A 16331-nucleotide genomic window follows, 5' to 3' on the forward strand; every position below is an offset into this window, starting at 1 on the left:
GAGCTAACTTAATCATAACAAATACTCCCTGGCAACCTTTCCTGCAAACATTTCATCTCTTTGGTGAGGTGGGGGAAGACCTGTTAGAGACCTGTTGGCTTGCTTGATGGTACCACGGTCCTTTCAGACGCAAACAGTTTGTGCAGAGGCTACCATAAGAAAAGCCCTGAAGTTAGGTCATCAGCTTGTAGCGATGCTCTCAATCTTATATGCAGCCATACAACCAGCGTTTTAAACATGCCAGAAATTAATCCGACCAGTCTGATGCAGCTCATTGGGCCTTTATTGGCCATTTTGTACATCGCACGACAAACGGGTTGATATTAGGCTAAAATTTGGCCCATCTTCAGAATCAGTCATGTGACTAAAAAAAAAAGAAAGATTTTTTTTAATCACTCATCCATTTTAATTTGATTTGATGGCGTGTAGCTGACCTATGCAGGTGGGTGTAATGTAACGGTTTGTCAAGAGGCTTAAAACCCGCCTCAACTCCAGCTCTCAGCCTGTCGTTAGGTTAAAGTTACAGTGAGGCAGCATTTGAAGCATTGATGGGACTCCAAAACCTCCTACAGGAACAGATGAGTGACGTCACTAAGCTTCATCCATTAATATTTACAGTCAATGAAACTAACACAATACTGCTGCTCCCTTACCAGAATATTTCTTGCGATGGACAATGTTTTTTGATAACACCCTCATACTGTCAAAGTGTTTTCCTATTTAGTCATGTTTATCTGTAGTGATTTAAAATGTTTGTACCAAAAACCATAACAAAATCAATGAACATTATCAAATGTATACCAACTAAATTACAGTGACATCCAATAGCAGCACAATTAATTCCTGCTTTGTTTAGTTAAAAACTGTTGGTATAACTTTTGGACCCAGCTGCATGAAACTTCCTTTGGCTTAATTTATGCACCAAATCCCCTCATTTAAAACAAAACAAATTCCAGTTCATATTTGACCACATTTCTCAAAGCTTTAATACTTTTTTTTTTTTTTTTTAACTAAACGTATTTATTTATTTCATTTTATATGTATTTTTTATTTTTCTTGGGGGGAAGGGGTTAATTCTTCTTGCAGCTGCACTCGTCCTTTTAGTTTGATGTTTATTTCATGCCTAATGTGAACAGGCCCAGTATTCTTCTGCCTTGTTGTTTTCATTAACTTTATTTTCCTGCAGCTAAAGGGATCTGCTCAAATGACTCCTATCAGCAACAAAGGAGAAACAAATTTAGTATAGAGTGAAAAGTCTATCCGGAGACAGATATTTCCCCTCAGGATTTGTTGCAGCTATTGGCCTTTTTGTTTTTCCATCAAGAATTATTTCTAAGACGCCTTAACAACGTTATTTGTGGTCATCAGCCAGTGTTGTTCCCTCTTGTTCCAAAACAACCAACATGTCTCTTTTTGAAAATGTGTTTCCATTACTGTGATGTGTCTGTGGAGGTGTGAAGTAAACAGAACAAACATAACGATGAGCATGGTCCTGTTACCTGCTCTTTTGTTAATGTTAACAGACAAACAGTAAGGTCCTTTACCTGCTTTTTGTAAAGTGTCTCGAGATAACATACGTTATGAATTGACACTATACAAATAAAGATTGATTGATTGATTGATTGAGGTGTGAGTGGTTGTCCCAACTCACATTAAAGCAGTGTGTTAGTCAGTACAGATGTGCCTCTTGCCTATCTGTCTGTCTTGTATCTGGCTCTCACTGTGTCTTTGTGTGTGTCCAGCTCTCACTGTTGTCTCAGCTGGGGTTTGGAGGTGTTCTGCTGTATATTGATCCATGTGATGCTCCCCCCGGACGCCACACCTGGCACCAAGCCTTCAGAGTCACTCTCAACTCCGGAGGGAACCCGACCATTGGTGAGTGTACACAGCTTAATGAGCAGATTGCACTTTTACTGTATTTCGATCTCGAAAAATCAGGAATCACAAAGTGGTGATGATTGTATTTAATAGTTTTTATCTTTTATCCACGAATTTTAAAGATCATATTCCCAAACTTGGCATGGCAGTATATATTATTAGCCTCTTGCTCTGACCCCATGCATGCAAAATTCTCATACTGACATTGTGACCGTAACGTATGCACTGACAGGATATAAACGTCACCACCCTCGCCCATGGGTTTGAAGATAATTCTCCTGATTTGTTCTCACATTAGCTCACTCGGACTTGCTGTGGAAAAAAAAAAAAAATTCTGGCTGGCACGGGAATGAAAGATATATGGCAGTCTACGTTCACATATAAAGCTCCTCCTGGAAAGATCAAACGTTTTTTCCAGGAGTTTTCTGCATGTGTGGAAGCACTAATAATGAATTGATCTGGACCACATGATCTATAGTAGCCCTCAATAGGGAAACTGTTGAAGGAAATGTTTTTACAATATTGAAAGAAACACAAGAGGATAGATGATCCGGAAAAAACCTCCCAAAAAAACGTGATGACCCTGCTAGTATCTGTTAATACATCTTCAAAATGTTTATACGGTAAATCTCGGTTGTTGTTTTCATTAAAACTGGGTTTGATACTATTGCACATCTAACAGCATCAAACTGTTGAAAACTGTCTACTGCACAGGAAATAATGGACAATTATGAAGAGCACTTTGTATTTGCAGTTCATCTATGAAACATTGCCTCTAGTCTCTGCACACTGAGCCCTGACTTTTCTTGAACAAAGAAAAAGGATGTGTACTCAGTTGTAAAACAGTGTTTTCCACGACAATGGAATAATAACAGATACAGAAAAAGGAAATGAAGAGTACAACTTCATTAACACTTGAACCACCAGGGTTCACTGTATACCTAAATTAACCAATGGTTAACTAAGGTAAGTTGAGTTGAGAATGAATGAGGGACTTGGCAAAGGTTTGGAGGTTGTTAGAGCTGACACTGACAATGTTGTTTACATGCGGCTAATTTACACATGTGGCAGTCTGTGGTAGTAATGTGGACACACTCACAAATTTGGCTGTCATTAAATGAATTTGTCTTTATCATCATATTAAGAAGACAAAGGAAATGTGGCATTCTTACAGAGGAACAAATAAGAACTAATCAGGAATTATGGTTAACTCACCATTGGTTTACCATCAGTTTAACTTGTGGTGAACTAGAAATAAGTTCCTCATTTGTTTCACAATTGGTCCTGAATAACGCTATCTCTAGTTTACCACTGGTCTCCATATTAAAGGTTTGTCTATGGCTTACGATGAGGCAGAGCAGTGGTGAATAGAAGGTTTTGCTGTAGCAACAAATTATGTACTTATGGAGCAGGAAATAGTAGTAGGAATAGTAGGAAGGATAGTACTTTTGACGTCTTTGGTGGTTTTGAATGGCCCATTTGAAAATGTGACTGTATATGAACACTTTAAAATCAGGTGTTTCATAACAAACTTTAAGGAAAGACAAAAACTGTCACACTAACACCTAATACTGGTATACTTTAGAATTTAAGTTAAACAAAGTCATACAGTTGAAACGCACAATTTGCCTACTGGCAGTTCAAGTGTTAAAGCTCAAATAGTATTCACCTTTTTGTACAATTTATATCCCAATCATGATTAAATGTGATTTTCACTTATTTTTATTCATTAATCATCATTCTTAGATCAGTTATGTTCTTATTTAATCTGGTTTCTGCCTGAAACATGATCACAGTCCTGAACTTGGCCTCATACAGAGGACGTTATCTCTCTGTATCTCTGTGACTCTTTCCTACTGTATTTAAATCACTCTCCCAAGATGAATGACCTCTCTGACACGCAGTCTTGTCCCCACTTCCTGTTTTTCTGCCCGGGCTGGCCAATAGGGACGTGTCATTACCGCTGAAGTATCTTTAGTCCTTGTAAGAGTCCCCTGCACCAAAGTGGCAAGACCCAGCAGAGCCCCACCAGATGTCTGGACTCCTGCAAGAGCATGTGTTAGAGCATGTGTGTGAATGTTGAGCTTGAAGGTGTATTTAAGTGGAGAGAGCGAGGGAGAGAGAGAGAGAGAGAGAGAGAGAGACAGACATAGAGAGAGAGAGAGAGAGAGAGAGAGAGAGAGAGACAGATGTTGGCTGTCTAGTCTCTTGCCATTTGCGATGCATTCAGGTCCCTGGTGCTAATTCAGCTCACAAGAACAGAATATGTGAAAGGACAGCTCATTACTCATATCAACCATCCTTAATTTATCTACCAGAGACGGCCTTAGTTAAATCTCTATATTTGTAATGCTTAAAATATTATCTGAAATGACTGCTTAGAGGTGATGTCCTACCAGCTTCTTTTCTACTAATAATCCTTTAAACACGTGTCAATCTGCAATTTCCTTGAAGTTGTAATTAACAATTAAAGTGTCATATTGGAACCTCACATTTTTTTAATCAAATGCTTCCCATTAAGTCTTTACGTTGTAATCTTTTTTTATCATCTGAACACCTAAGAATATCTCTAATAAGACAATTCCTTATGATCCCTTTAGGGGAATTAACACGCTACATCTGCAGAAGATGCAAAAGAACTGCATGCCATGAAATGTCATGAATATTACTTACATTAAATAAATTAGATAATATGATTATTTCGGTCAGGAGAGACTAAACTGTTAATGTGAAAAATATTTAATTTACAAGTTGATGAAAGACAGAAATCTGCAGTAAAAAAGATGAAAACAGATTTTTAAAAATGACAGCCACAGGCTGATAGAGGTAGTGAGCAGGACAAATGAGGGAGAGTGTCATGGATGAATGATGACTGAATGAATGTATGAAAGAGTATGAAGCCGTCTTGCGGTTTAAACTTTTGAATTTCATTTATTTGAAATCAATCCCAAATTTTCAGATTTCTGGATAAGATTTCATCCATTTCCGGTTCATATGCAGTTGAAAAAAGCCTCACAGCTCCCCAAAACGTGTGTGAGCAGTACGGTAAATGTCTTGTTGTAAATCCACTGTGACCATGTCTATAAACCCCTGCTCAGAACAGGCCGTTTCTGTGTCTGTAGCTTTAAATGTAAATGAGCTGTGTCTGACCACGCCCCTCTCTGGAAGGGCTTTGGGGGTTTTAGCTTTCTCGCTTCATGCACCATTGTTTACGGTGAGAAGGCAGACTCAAAAGGCAGAACAAACACTTAGCTGTGGGAGTTTCACCCACCGAGGGGAGGTGTTACTGCCCTTTGTGATGTCAAGAAGGGAAAATCTCTAAACGGCCTATTTAAGTTGATTATTTTCAGAGAGAACTTTTCTTATCATTGGGTTTTTTAGAACAGAATAGGGACACGTTAGTGTTAGAGAAATATATATGTAGATCAAACCATATCTACTGCCATCAGCTTTTTGCTGCAAGCTTCAACATAACAGATGGTATGTTGAATGTTAAATCTACAGTGTGCTGTCACATGGTATCACTGCTTTATATTTGTGTCAAAATGCAGTTTTTAAATCTGTTGCCATCATAGCAAATTATGTTATCCAGCACTTCAGACATATGCTTTAATATGGAGCCATTAAAATGAGTTTTTTCATTCAAGATCATTCATTTTAATTCTCATCACTCATTCAACTGACAAAAAGCCTATTTCGTCTGGATATCTACGTGATCACACATTTCTCTGCTCAAGAGAAATATCAAACACGCATGTTGCATTTATCTTGTGAACGCTCCAACTTCATTTGGCATAAAAATGCTGAAAACTTCTGTATCTTTGAGTCATCATGTACTTGTCCAAAGAAAAACACAACACAATATGATAGTTGTGGTTGATGTAAGAAACTTATCAATCCAAAAATTAATGCTCTAAGACACAATTTAATTCCAACTAAAATAGCTTTATTATAGATTTGCACTTTTATAACAATTTGGTTTGTGTTGCTTTCACACAGATACACAATTAAGCGATATATTGAACAACAATGCGTTAGATTGCAACAAAATGGACTTGTCTTGTCATGTATGTCTAGCTTAATGTTATGATTATTTAGGGATAAAGTTACAGCTTCTTTCCTTTTAACGTTACCTGCTGCTCGGCTGTTGAAGCACAGAATAAACTGCTGCGTTGCTGCAGGAAAGGGCAGGGGGCCACCTGTGGGCTGGTGGCTGTTTGTTAACCCAAAAGAGTCTAATGTAGGGAGCTTTGCTACCCTCCCCTTCTGTTCTCTTCTCTCCCATTGTTATTATTGACTTCCACTTCTATGTTTAAAAGGCATTTTGAATTGCTCGCTCGGCTGGAAAAGTGCACTGTGCTCGCCTCGGATTTTGGCCTAAACCCGTTACATCAGGGGTGGGCAATTATTTTTTACAAGTCGCCACATGAGAAACCTACATTTTGTCAGAGGGCCGCAACAACGATAACCTGAACTCTGCTAAATGTTTTCTCACTGTGAAAATATAAAATCATATATTTTGAATAGCTGGTACTGGCAATCGGAAGAAGAAAAATAGTCTGTGAATATTTGTAGAAATAGGCTTTGTTAAATTGGGGTGTACAGGTCAAATAAGAAAATACTACTATAGATGTAATAAACAAAAAGAGTGCAATTTATTTTGATTTAACTTTTTTTTATCTTTACAAGCAAAGAAAAACCATATAACAAGTCCAAACAGTAACTTTGAATGTTTTTCATCTCATTCATTCACTTCAGTGAGAATAATCCAGTGTATGTCTATCTTCATCCAGTCTCCTATCTTTAGTCTTGTCCATATTAGTCTTTAATTACCTGTTTATATTTTTAGCTAATTGTAGCTTGTACACATGAGCACAGTCTACCAAAAATAAATTCCCTTTTTGTTAAACATACCTGGCCAATAAAACTGATTCTGATTCTATCTTCCGGGCATTAACAGGAGCATTTACATGTAAATCTGGCTGAATGTCTAAGGTGGCTGTGAATGACAGCTGAGAGGTGCTCATCACTGATAGAGGATCTGTTTGGATTTGTTTAAGTTCGTCACTGAGAATGTCTATTCACATATGTAATTAGATCCAAAGAAGACAAGAATCATCGAAAAATGATCATAGTTATAGTCGGTCGCTGTGTCCTTCAGCTGAAGCTCCAATTTGTCCTCAGGAGAGTGGCACGTTGTCAAGTGCTCCTCTTCAGTGCAACAGGGTGCAATAAGTGGCAGAGCAGGCATCACCAGGCTACAGTCCTCATGCGTGCGGCCTGGGTTTCATTCCAGCCCATGGCCTCTTTCTCGCATGTCATCCCCTCTCTCTCTCCTCAATTACGACCCTATCCACTTTCTCTCCAATAAAGGCAAAAGCCCAAAAATAAATCTTAAAGAAAAGAAAATAGTGACTGACTGCAATACAGACATAAGAAAACCATGATAGAGATGAGTGTGGCTCTACAAGGCAATATATAACCGAAGGCACAAAGCTGTAGTTTTTTTCTGGAAACAAATGTCACTTTGAAAAATAATTACTTTGATATTCACATCAGAGAGTGAAATAATCATATACAATTATGACATATGTATTATTTCAAATGAAGTAAATTATTCTGATCTCTTTTTGTTCAAAAGAATGAGTACCATTACAGCACTCAATATCGTGGGAGGTCTAAAGTCTTCATAACATGCTGGCTGATTTGCCCTTACAGGGAGCTCTGTGAAGTGGACTCTTCTTTTCGGCACGGCAGACATTTGATCCATTAGTGTAAGAAAGTAACCAGCACCATGATGCTATTATAAATGGGTCGATTTCAGAAGTTTTCTTTTTGAAGTGTTTTATAAGAAATTATTAAAAGTTTTTTCAGTGTGCCTGAGCTGCTGTTATTTGAAGCTTTCAGAGATGAACGTCCTTCTATAGGCCAAACTCAACTTAAGTACATCACATGGTGAAAGAACAGGGAAGCTGTAATATGAGATGAGAGAGAAATTCACCATAGGACTGCTGTGTTGCTAAACCTGCAACATTTAGCAACAAGGAAATGTGTTTTTAGCGCTATTAATGCTTTATGAATATGCCCCTGAGTTAATTCACATAAACCCTGTGCACAAAATCTGATTTAAAAGGGCGCTTGCAATTTAGTGAAATGTAGGCCACTTTGCCACACTGAGTGTGAGCGTGCGCTTCGAGAAATGAAGCATTTCATTTCTGCTCTGTTTGACTATTGAAAAGCTTGCTGAGTTGCACCTGTTTTGCTTAAGTCAAAATGCTTCTGCATACTGTGTCTGGGTCTCTGTGTTTTACAAGTATTAAAACACATTGTGTTCTGAGCGGTGTCAAAAGCAGCCTCCTTTTTAAATGGGAAAAAATAAGACACAAGAAGCTGTCAGGAGTTCTCCCTGGTGGAAATGCTGCCAGTGGAAGAGCTGTTTGGAGAAAATGTAATTCCACTGTTTGCTAGAGCTCTGTATATTATGTTCCCTAGACTTTTCCCCACCTCTTGGTTTATTGTTTGGACTTTGTTGTCTTCCTCTCTCCACCCTCTCCTCCTCCTTCCTCGGCTTGTTAATTTGACTGTTCCGTTGTTTCACCGCTGTGCTGTCATACACTGCCTGCTGAGACAGCCACAGCAAATCAAAGCCTCTGCTATCTCATGCATACATCCTTCCCTTTATCTGTTATGTAGTATGTTATGCATGTGCGTATACGTCAGTGTGAAGGTGTGGGTTGTCTGTGTGTAGGCGCTCAATAGGAACCGAATTTGTTTAGCATGCATTAAAAAAACAGAAGCTATAGGTTGTGCGTGTTTGAAGGCCTGCAGGCTTTCTCTGAATGCGTATATGTAAATATACATGTATATAAGCATGTGTTTTTACATGCTTGTCAATGTCGCATGCATGAATGAAAGGAGGAAAAAACATGAAGTTGTCTTCAGAATCCTGCAGAGCCCACAGTGTTCGGTAAGATATCATCGGCAGGTGTTCGCTGTCAGGTTTACTCTGTGTTGCTGCAGAACTCATCTAGTTTGATATGCACCATGCTGCTGCAACATTTATTTCTGCTTGGAAGAGATGCCACATCTCCGATATTTTCCAACCTGCCGTCTAACTCTCTGAACACTTAGTAATGGCTGAAAGAGTGCAAACAAAAAATCTCTTAGAAATGACTGAAAACACTTCTGAATATTTTCACCTCCGTAGATAAAACCTGAGATGAAAACATGACGTCAAAGTCTGCAGTAATTTTAAGCATCAACAGAAATCCAAATCCAGCCTATTTTGCTGTCTTCATTACTTCTGAACACCGTAGAGACATGATTGATCGTTTTTTATTGACATGTGCTCGGCTCGTCTGCCAGACACAGAATAATCAGGAAAAAATGACCGAATAAACATCAGGGCATCAGTTCTACTTGTACTGGATCTCACTCCAAAGACAACATTTTGTTCAGACAGGTTCCCGATATAGTAAAACCAGAGATTGTCACGTTGCTGCCATGCACTGTCCACTATGTAGACATGTTAACACAGTGGAGCAGAGATCATCTTTCACTCGTATTAGCAGGAAGCAACTGCTTCTTCCTCTGATATTTGCAGCAGATTAAACCAGTAGAACAATTCTGGATATACTTGTTTGCATCACACTTTAAGATCACTTTAAATGAGCTATACGTAATCTGACACCTAACAATTCAAACAGGTACTGCCTCAAACTTCAAAACATTGGAGAGAGGTCGGGAAGAACCGGCTGCCACATTATCTTCAGAGAAACCAGCACTTCAGCATAGTGTGGTAGACTGCAAACATGCAGCCCTTGAAAGCAGCCGCTCACCTGTCCCCTCCCCCCCTGCTCACTTCTTCTTCTTCTTAACTATTCTTCTTCGTTTTTTTGAGTGTTTTTTTTATGGCGGTTGGCGACCAGACATTAGCGCATTACCGCCACCTTCTGTTCCATAGGATGGGTCAGTAGGCTCACACTCTATAGTTAGAAGGGGAAGGAAAACTGGTCAAACTACCGAACCCAAATACTAATAAAAGGGGATTAAAAATACATGTCCATTTTTAATACAGAATCTAAAATGGTCTAAAAAGATAAAAATGTAGAGTTGAGACTTTAAAATACTAGCCAAACCAAAACTGAGCTTTAACCACTTTGTGAAGAGCAAACCAAAACGTTCGTACCATCTCTTACTGACCCAGTACTCTAAACTCGCATGCAAAGTGGAGGGACCTCACACTGGGCACCTGGCCTCTAAATGTAGTGGCTGAAAGAAAAAGCACAACTAATTAAAACAAAGTTATCACAGGCCAATTCCAGTTGGTGGCAACAACTAAGCGAATATACAAAGCTAACCAAGGCTATAAAAGAAACCAGTACAAAGTAGAGCAAAACAACTATGGCAAAACAATAGCAGTTAAAGCCACCAAAAATGGAAACAAGCCATTCATAAAAAAACAATGTTTCAACCTACAAGGTACGACTGAGCCACCCTAATCACCACGACAAGGAATTAGTAGGAAGATCTGGGGAACAGGGAACCATCAGCCAACTACTGCCCACTGTAGCACAAATAATAATAATTTATTGATTCTTAAAACAAGCAGGGTCAACCTCAGATGAAAGCTGTACTCACCAGGAACCACACCAAACAAATGCCAGAGCCATGTGTCAGGCACCCAGGTGCTTTAAATAAGCTGGTCTGACAAGGGGTAAGAGGAGTCATTTATCTTATTATAAATATTTTATTTTAAATATATTTTTTAATTATTTTTTTTTCTTTCCCTTTCCCAAATTCAGTTAATCTTACTTTAGTTCATCAAATGTTTTTATAAAAAGTCTCTGCCTCTTGAGTTTTCGAACCTATTTCTTTTTAAAAAAATAGGTTGTGTATTTCCTGGGTTGCCCACCCCCAGGTTGTTGTTGTTAAACATGGTTAGTTTTCCACCGAAACTTCAATCTCCTCTCCCGCTTTTCCACAATAGCATGTTTCCGTATGTGCTATGCATCAAATGGTTAGATTTAAATTGCACACAGTCCCTTACATATAAAGTTGAAATTCACCATTTTTTAATAGTAAAGTCACTTTATTATTTAATTCAGAAGATATCTTACAGATTGATCCTTTATTAATGTCTGTGTTATCAGGGAAGTTGGCTGTCCGAGGTGTTAGTCATAATAAGTTGTGCAGATCCTTTTGGACATGTTTCTGTCCATTACAACAATGTAGAAAGATGTGTGATTACCCAGACTCGGGACAGAGCGAGTGGAGTGGAAGAGGCAAACAAACACTGTGTGGAAAGTGAAGAAAAAAATAATTGTTTCTGGCACGATTTTCTCATCCAACACCTTTTTTTCTGCCAATTCGTTACCCCTGGTAGTGCGGCAATTTCCTCTACTCTTTGAATGCTGCTGTCATGTGGTGGCTTATTTTTTTCACTGATTTCTTTCCTCATCCCCTCGCTGTTTAACAAATGAGAACTGCCGGTCATGGCCTTGTGATTGCTCTCTGTATTTGATGTCTTTGATTACATTCACAACTGGTTGTGTGTATCACTGCGATCATTTTTAACCTTTAACATGAAGCCTTTGTTTTCCTATCTGTGCTGCTTTGACGTAGCCAAACAGATATTGTTGATCCAGCTCCCTGCAATGTTCATTTTCTGAACTGTTTGGCAGGTGGATATATTCTCCAGGTCCCCCTGGGTTATTGAGAAACCTCTGCTGGATTCAAATGAAGCCGCTTAATGGAACATGTAGTCATTAGCATATTGATTTAAACACAAGACCAACCAAAACACAACATCTTATTTTCCCTTTTATACAGACAATCATTTCCTTGGTAATTTAAATAGAGGCATGGAGCTACGGTTGGTCCTGTGTCTGATATCAGAATGTTTTTTTGCTATTTGTTTCTGATGAAGAAAGAACAACATTGGCTTTGCTTTAAAAACCTTGTCTACTTGATATGCCTAAAGTATTTGGGTTCTGTAGTTTAACCAGTGTTCCTTTCCCACATTCAGTTCATCTTACTTTAGTTCATCAAATATTTTTATAGAACGTCTCTGCCTCTTCAGTTTTCGAACCTATTTCTTTTTTTAGAATAATAGGTTGTGTATTTCCTGGGGTGCAAAGGCCGACAGGTGGCCTTGCCTGTCGCAGTTAAACATTGTTCAATTTCATAAATCTTTACCTTAAAATGCACTCTATCTATCCATCCATCCATCCATCCATCCATCCTAAAGATTTTTGTTTGTAAAGTATTAGTATCGTGTAGAGTTTTTTCCCAGGCATTGCATTTTAGGCATAGACTGTTAGTTTGTGCTCATTGTTGAGCATCTCGGTCAACGACTTTGTTGTCTCCACCACTCCTGTAGCATCACTTTCAGCCCCGGCAGACAGCTTTTGTCTGTGGAAAAACTCTAAAAAAAAAAAAAAGTAAGATTCTCTGAAACTAATAGTACAGTTGCAGTAGCCAGTGAATCGGAAGAAAAATAGTGAAACAAAAGTTAAACGGAACTTCTTCAAGATTTTTTTTTGATTTGACTGATGACGATGATTGACCTTGAAGGATGGAAATGCATTAGAAGCTGTTTGAAACAAAACCTCTCCACATGAGTCTAAAAGGCAATGTCAGGGTCTGATTTTTATGCAGAGATTCCCAAGACACGAGGTCACAGGTTTCCTTGCTTATCAGGTGCTATCGACTGCATGTGATGTTTTCCCTCAGCTGATGACAATCAGCTGGGCTGTGTGGCTTTAAAGGAACAGGTTTTCCTCTCTGACATGTGGACTTCAATTTATGTTCATCTGTCACCTCAATAAAATCAATGGGTGGTTTTGGAGGACTGTGCTCTTCTGTCTTTTTATGATATATAAAATAAGCGTCTATAAGATATTAGGTACAGCTAAACGCAATATGTGCCATTGCTTGTTGCTCTTGTGCAACCCCTTTCTCCTCCGCTTCCTACTTCGCAGCAAGTGCAGAGCCTTACCATGTCCTATCTGAAAGGCCCTTAACAAGACAAGTATGATAATAATGCATTGAGAACTCATTTATGGTGAAAATGCTTTAGTACGGGGTGCGTGAAAAAAGACATTTCTTAATATATATTTTTAGCATTGTGGTAATACTTTTACTGAACCATTTGATGGGGGTGCAGTGAGCATCACATTACTTGAAACAGTTTCACCATGCAGACACCTTCATCAGGATGTATCTTATAGAGTCCAACCTCACAGTCCTCTGCTTGCTGAGAACTCAATCTATTCAGTATAAAGTGAAACTATCGCACTGCGCCTGACCTTTCATCTTGTTGTAAGGTGGGAAGAAAAAAAAAACTTTCAGAGAGTTCTCATCAGGACTTAACTGGCAGAGTTTTCAGGAGAAAAGTACTTTCTCTGTTCCATCTGCTATATATGGACTTTGTTGGATTCATTAGAGTTAATTGGCTGTTTAGTGGGACGCTACAGAAAAGTTGAGTGTGGGAGCTGCAGCTGTAGCATTAGCATCAGCACAGGCTGAATTATGCATGGGGGTTAAAGCCTCTAAAAGCTTCTCCGTGTGATTTATTAATGTCTGCTCGCAGATAGGAATGGATTAGGTCTGCGGCAACGATACCAAACGATGACACTCTCACAATGGTCACCGCAGAGTTATGTTACAAAACCGGACGCAAATCAAATCCGAAATGATGATATTATTCCATCGACATCCAACATTTGTGAAACAGAGTGTGCTCACTGAATTTACAGTTTCATACATTTTTCATGAGGAAAACTCCCAATATTTTGGGAAGAAAAATGTCTGGCAGCGAAAAGCTCTGTTGAGCCCAGAAGAATGCTCCGGCTTTACTGTCGTCATAGCTTGATCTACAGCTTCATGGATTGGCTCTTCAGAAGAGATGCACTGCTTATGTGCAGGATTAAAGTTTGTGAATGAATGGCTTAATAGGATTTCTTTTTTATATTGACGTATATTTTTGTTATTATTAAATCTTTACACTCACAGTGCTGTCCCCAATCAAAACATACTGAGTTGACTGAAGTCAAGAAAAAAATGCAAAACAGAGATTCACACACACACACACACACACACACACACACACACACAGATAATCTATTAATCTATTTACCGACGATGTACCTGAGTATTATTTTCTTTATTTATATTACAGCGGCACAAATATGGCATCTTTCAGAAACAGCTCCCGCTTCCTTATGCAGCGGTCTGTGAGGTCACATCCATTGTTTCCATGGCAACGATAAACGTTTCGTGTTCTTCATTGTGGCTATGTCAAAGAGTTAAAATATTATCTAGTTTATTGTATTGTGCATTCTGGTTGTGAAGCATTATGATAGTGAAAGCAAGTGCTGTTTTTTTAGTCTCAAAATATTTATCATGGGCCTTTGTTTAATCCAGCTGGTTGAACAGGTGTCGGAGACGTGAGTCCCCCACTCTCTCTCCCAACATTTCCTGTCTCTCTATATCTCTCCTAATGATTCTCTTATTTCTCATTTTATAAGATTTTCTGTTTTTGTTTATTTCATAGCACCAAACAGATGTTTTCTTTTTACATTCACTAAGGGGCTTCAAGATCTCCTCTGAATCCAGACAGGATCCATATTTTCTTTCGGATAAAATGCTAACGCACAGACTTTAAAGGTATGAACGGTAGCCTAATGGAAAAGCAGAATGTGTGTTTTCTGATCCATGCTGCTGTGTGACAGTTCATCCTCAGATCACACCTGGGGGGTATTCCATCAACGTAGCTAAAAAAGCCAGGCTCACCTGTGAAAAAGTAAGACTGAAAGAAACACCAACTTCTAATTGAAGCCTCAAGTCGTTTCATGAACTCAATCCAAAAATAACCAAAATAATCACATATGACGGAGGATTAGGGCCAGTTTAAAGAAAACAACATTTAAAAATCTGTATGACTGACTGACTCTCTCACTTACTCACTCTCTCACTTACTTAATTCATCTGAAAGGGGAATTGAGGCATCCAGTAGCAGCTTTTAAGACGTAACACCTGCTGCCCCCACCCCGTCCTGTATGTTTAGAGCCCATTTACCTGCAGAAAAATGAAAAAGAAAACCCTACAGAGATGAAAATCTAAGTATTTCCTGCAATAAAAAACAGACGTGCACCATTGAAAAGCAAATGAAAGGTGGTGCACATTTACATTAAATCTGTGCTTACTTTAATGTATAAGTGTGGTAATATATATTATTCAACAAGAAGTGCCCAACAAGAGGCTGTCTTTTTTTCAAACTGACAAGTTGAAAGACTGTAGATCCCTCCGCTCACTCTGCAGAGTGCTGTGTGACTGTATGATGTGTCTATAATGCTAGAAGTATGTTTAAAATGGTGTTGCAGGCCAACAGGAAACTGACAACAAATGAAAAATTATTTAAGTTGTGAAGAAGCTCAACTAGTGTTTTTTTTTTTCTTTTTTGTGAAATTAAATGTTAAACTCCATAGTGGTCAGTAACTACGATGAAATGTCAATTTTGCTGTCATAATATTTCTCAGAACACATAAAAGGAGAGAAATAGTTTTCTTTCTTTCAATTTAATTATCTTATTTAATTTCCATTTCAGTAGGCTTCTGAAGGCCTATGTCATATTTTATTGGAATCTCTCTCTCTCTCTCTCTCTCTCTCTCTCTCTCTCTCTCTCTCTCTCTCTCTCTCTCTCTCTCTCTCTCACTGTCTCTCTCTCTCTCTCTCTCTCTCTCTCTCTCTCTCTCTCTCTCTCTCTCTCTCTCTCTCTCTCTCTCTCTCTCTCTCTCTCTCTCTCTCTCTCTCTCTCTCTCTCTCTCTCTCTCTCTCTCTCTCTCTCTGTTGGTCTGTCTACCTGTCTCTCTTGTTTTACCAACTAATCAGAGACAGAGAAAGGCGGGTCCTTGTGGCAGTTGTTTTACCTTGACATGAGACTTTGACACACAACTAAACTGAGTTCGACAGTCAGCCTCGTCCGAGCGGACTTGTTCACCAGCATAAGTTACCATGGTAACTCAACGAGGACTCACGTTGATGGAATACAACTCCCACTTAAATGAGCCAGACTTATTGAAAAAAGCGAGGATTCAGCTTAATCCTGTTTCATAGAAGGCCCCCCTGGAACTTTAGTAGAGTTGTTGTTGTTTTTCTTTTTTGTCCATCTGATCTTTGAGGGGTTTTGCCTCCAGAGTTTTTTTCTGGATAGAAAATAACCCCAATGACACCATCTTAAGGTGTTGGCAAATTAAAAAAAGTTTGAACTTCATTAACTAAAGTTGTAAAAACTGTGCAAATATAGCCAGCAAAGTAAGATAGGTGTTTTTAAGGTAGTTGTGTTGCTTGTTTTTTTTTTGTTTTTTTTTTAATAAGGCTCCTGAGCTATAAATGAACTCTTTAATCTGTGTTTTTAATCACACGGCAAGTACACATCATGTTCAAACCCT

The 16331-nt window shown here is 38.7% G+C and overlaps 1 protein-coding gene across 1 annotated transcript in view; it reads left to right on the plus strand.

The window, feature by feature from the left end:
* The window catches only part of naaladl2 (N-acetylated alpha-linked acidic dipeptidase like 2), a 539711-nt gene that overhangs the window by 297414 nt on the left and 225966 nt on the right, over positions 1-16331 (plus strand). Inside the window, exon 8 of the mRNA XM_079350063.1 lies at positions 1743-1875. Within this exon, the coding sequence (XP_079206189.1) occupies positions 1743-1875 (133 nt within the window). The remainder of the gene's footprint in view (positions 1-1742; positions 1876-16331) is intronic.

Source organism: Symphodus melops (assembly GCF_947650265.1).
Source record: "Symphodus melops genome assembly, chromosome: 8".
Taxonomy (NCBI): domain Eukaryota; kingdom Metazoa; phylum Chordata; class Actinopteri; order Labriformes; family Labridae; genus Symphodus; species Symphodus melops.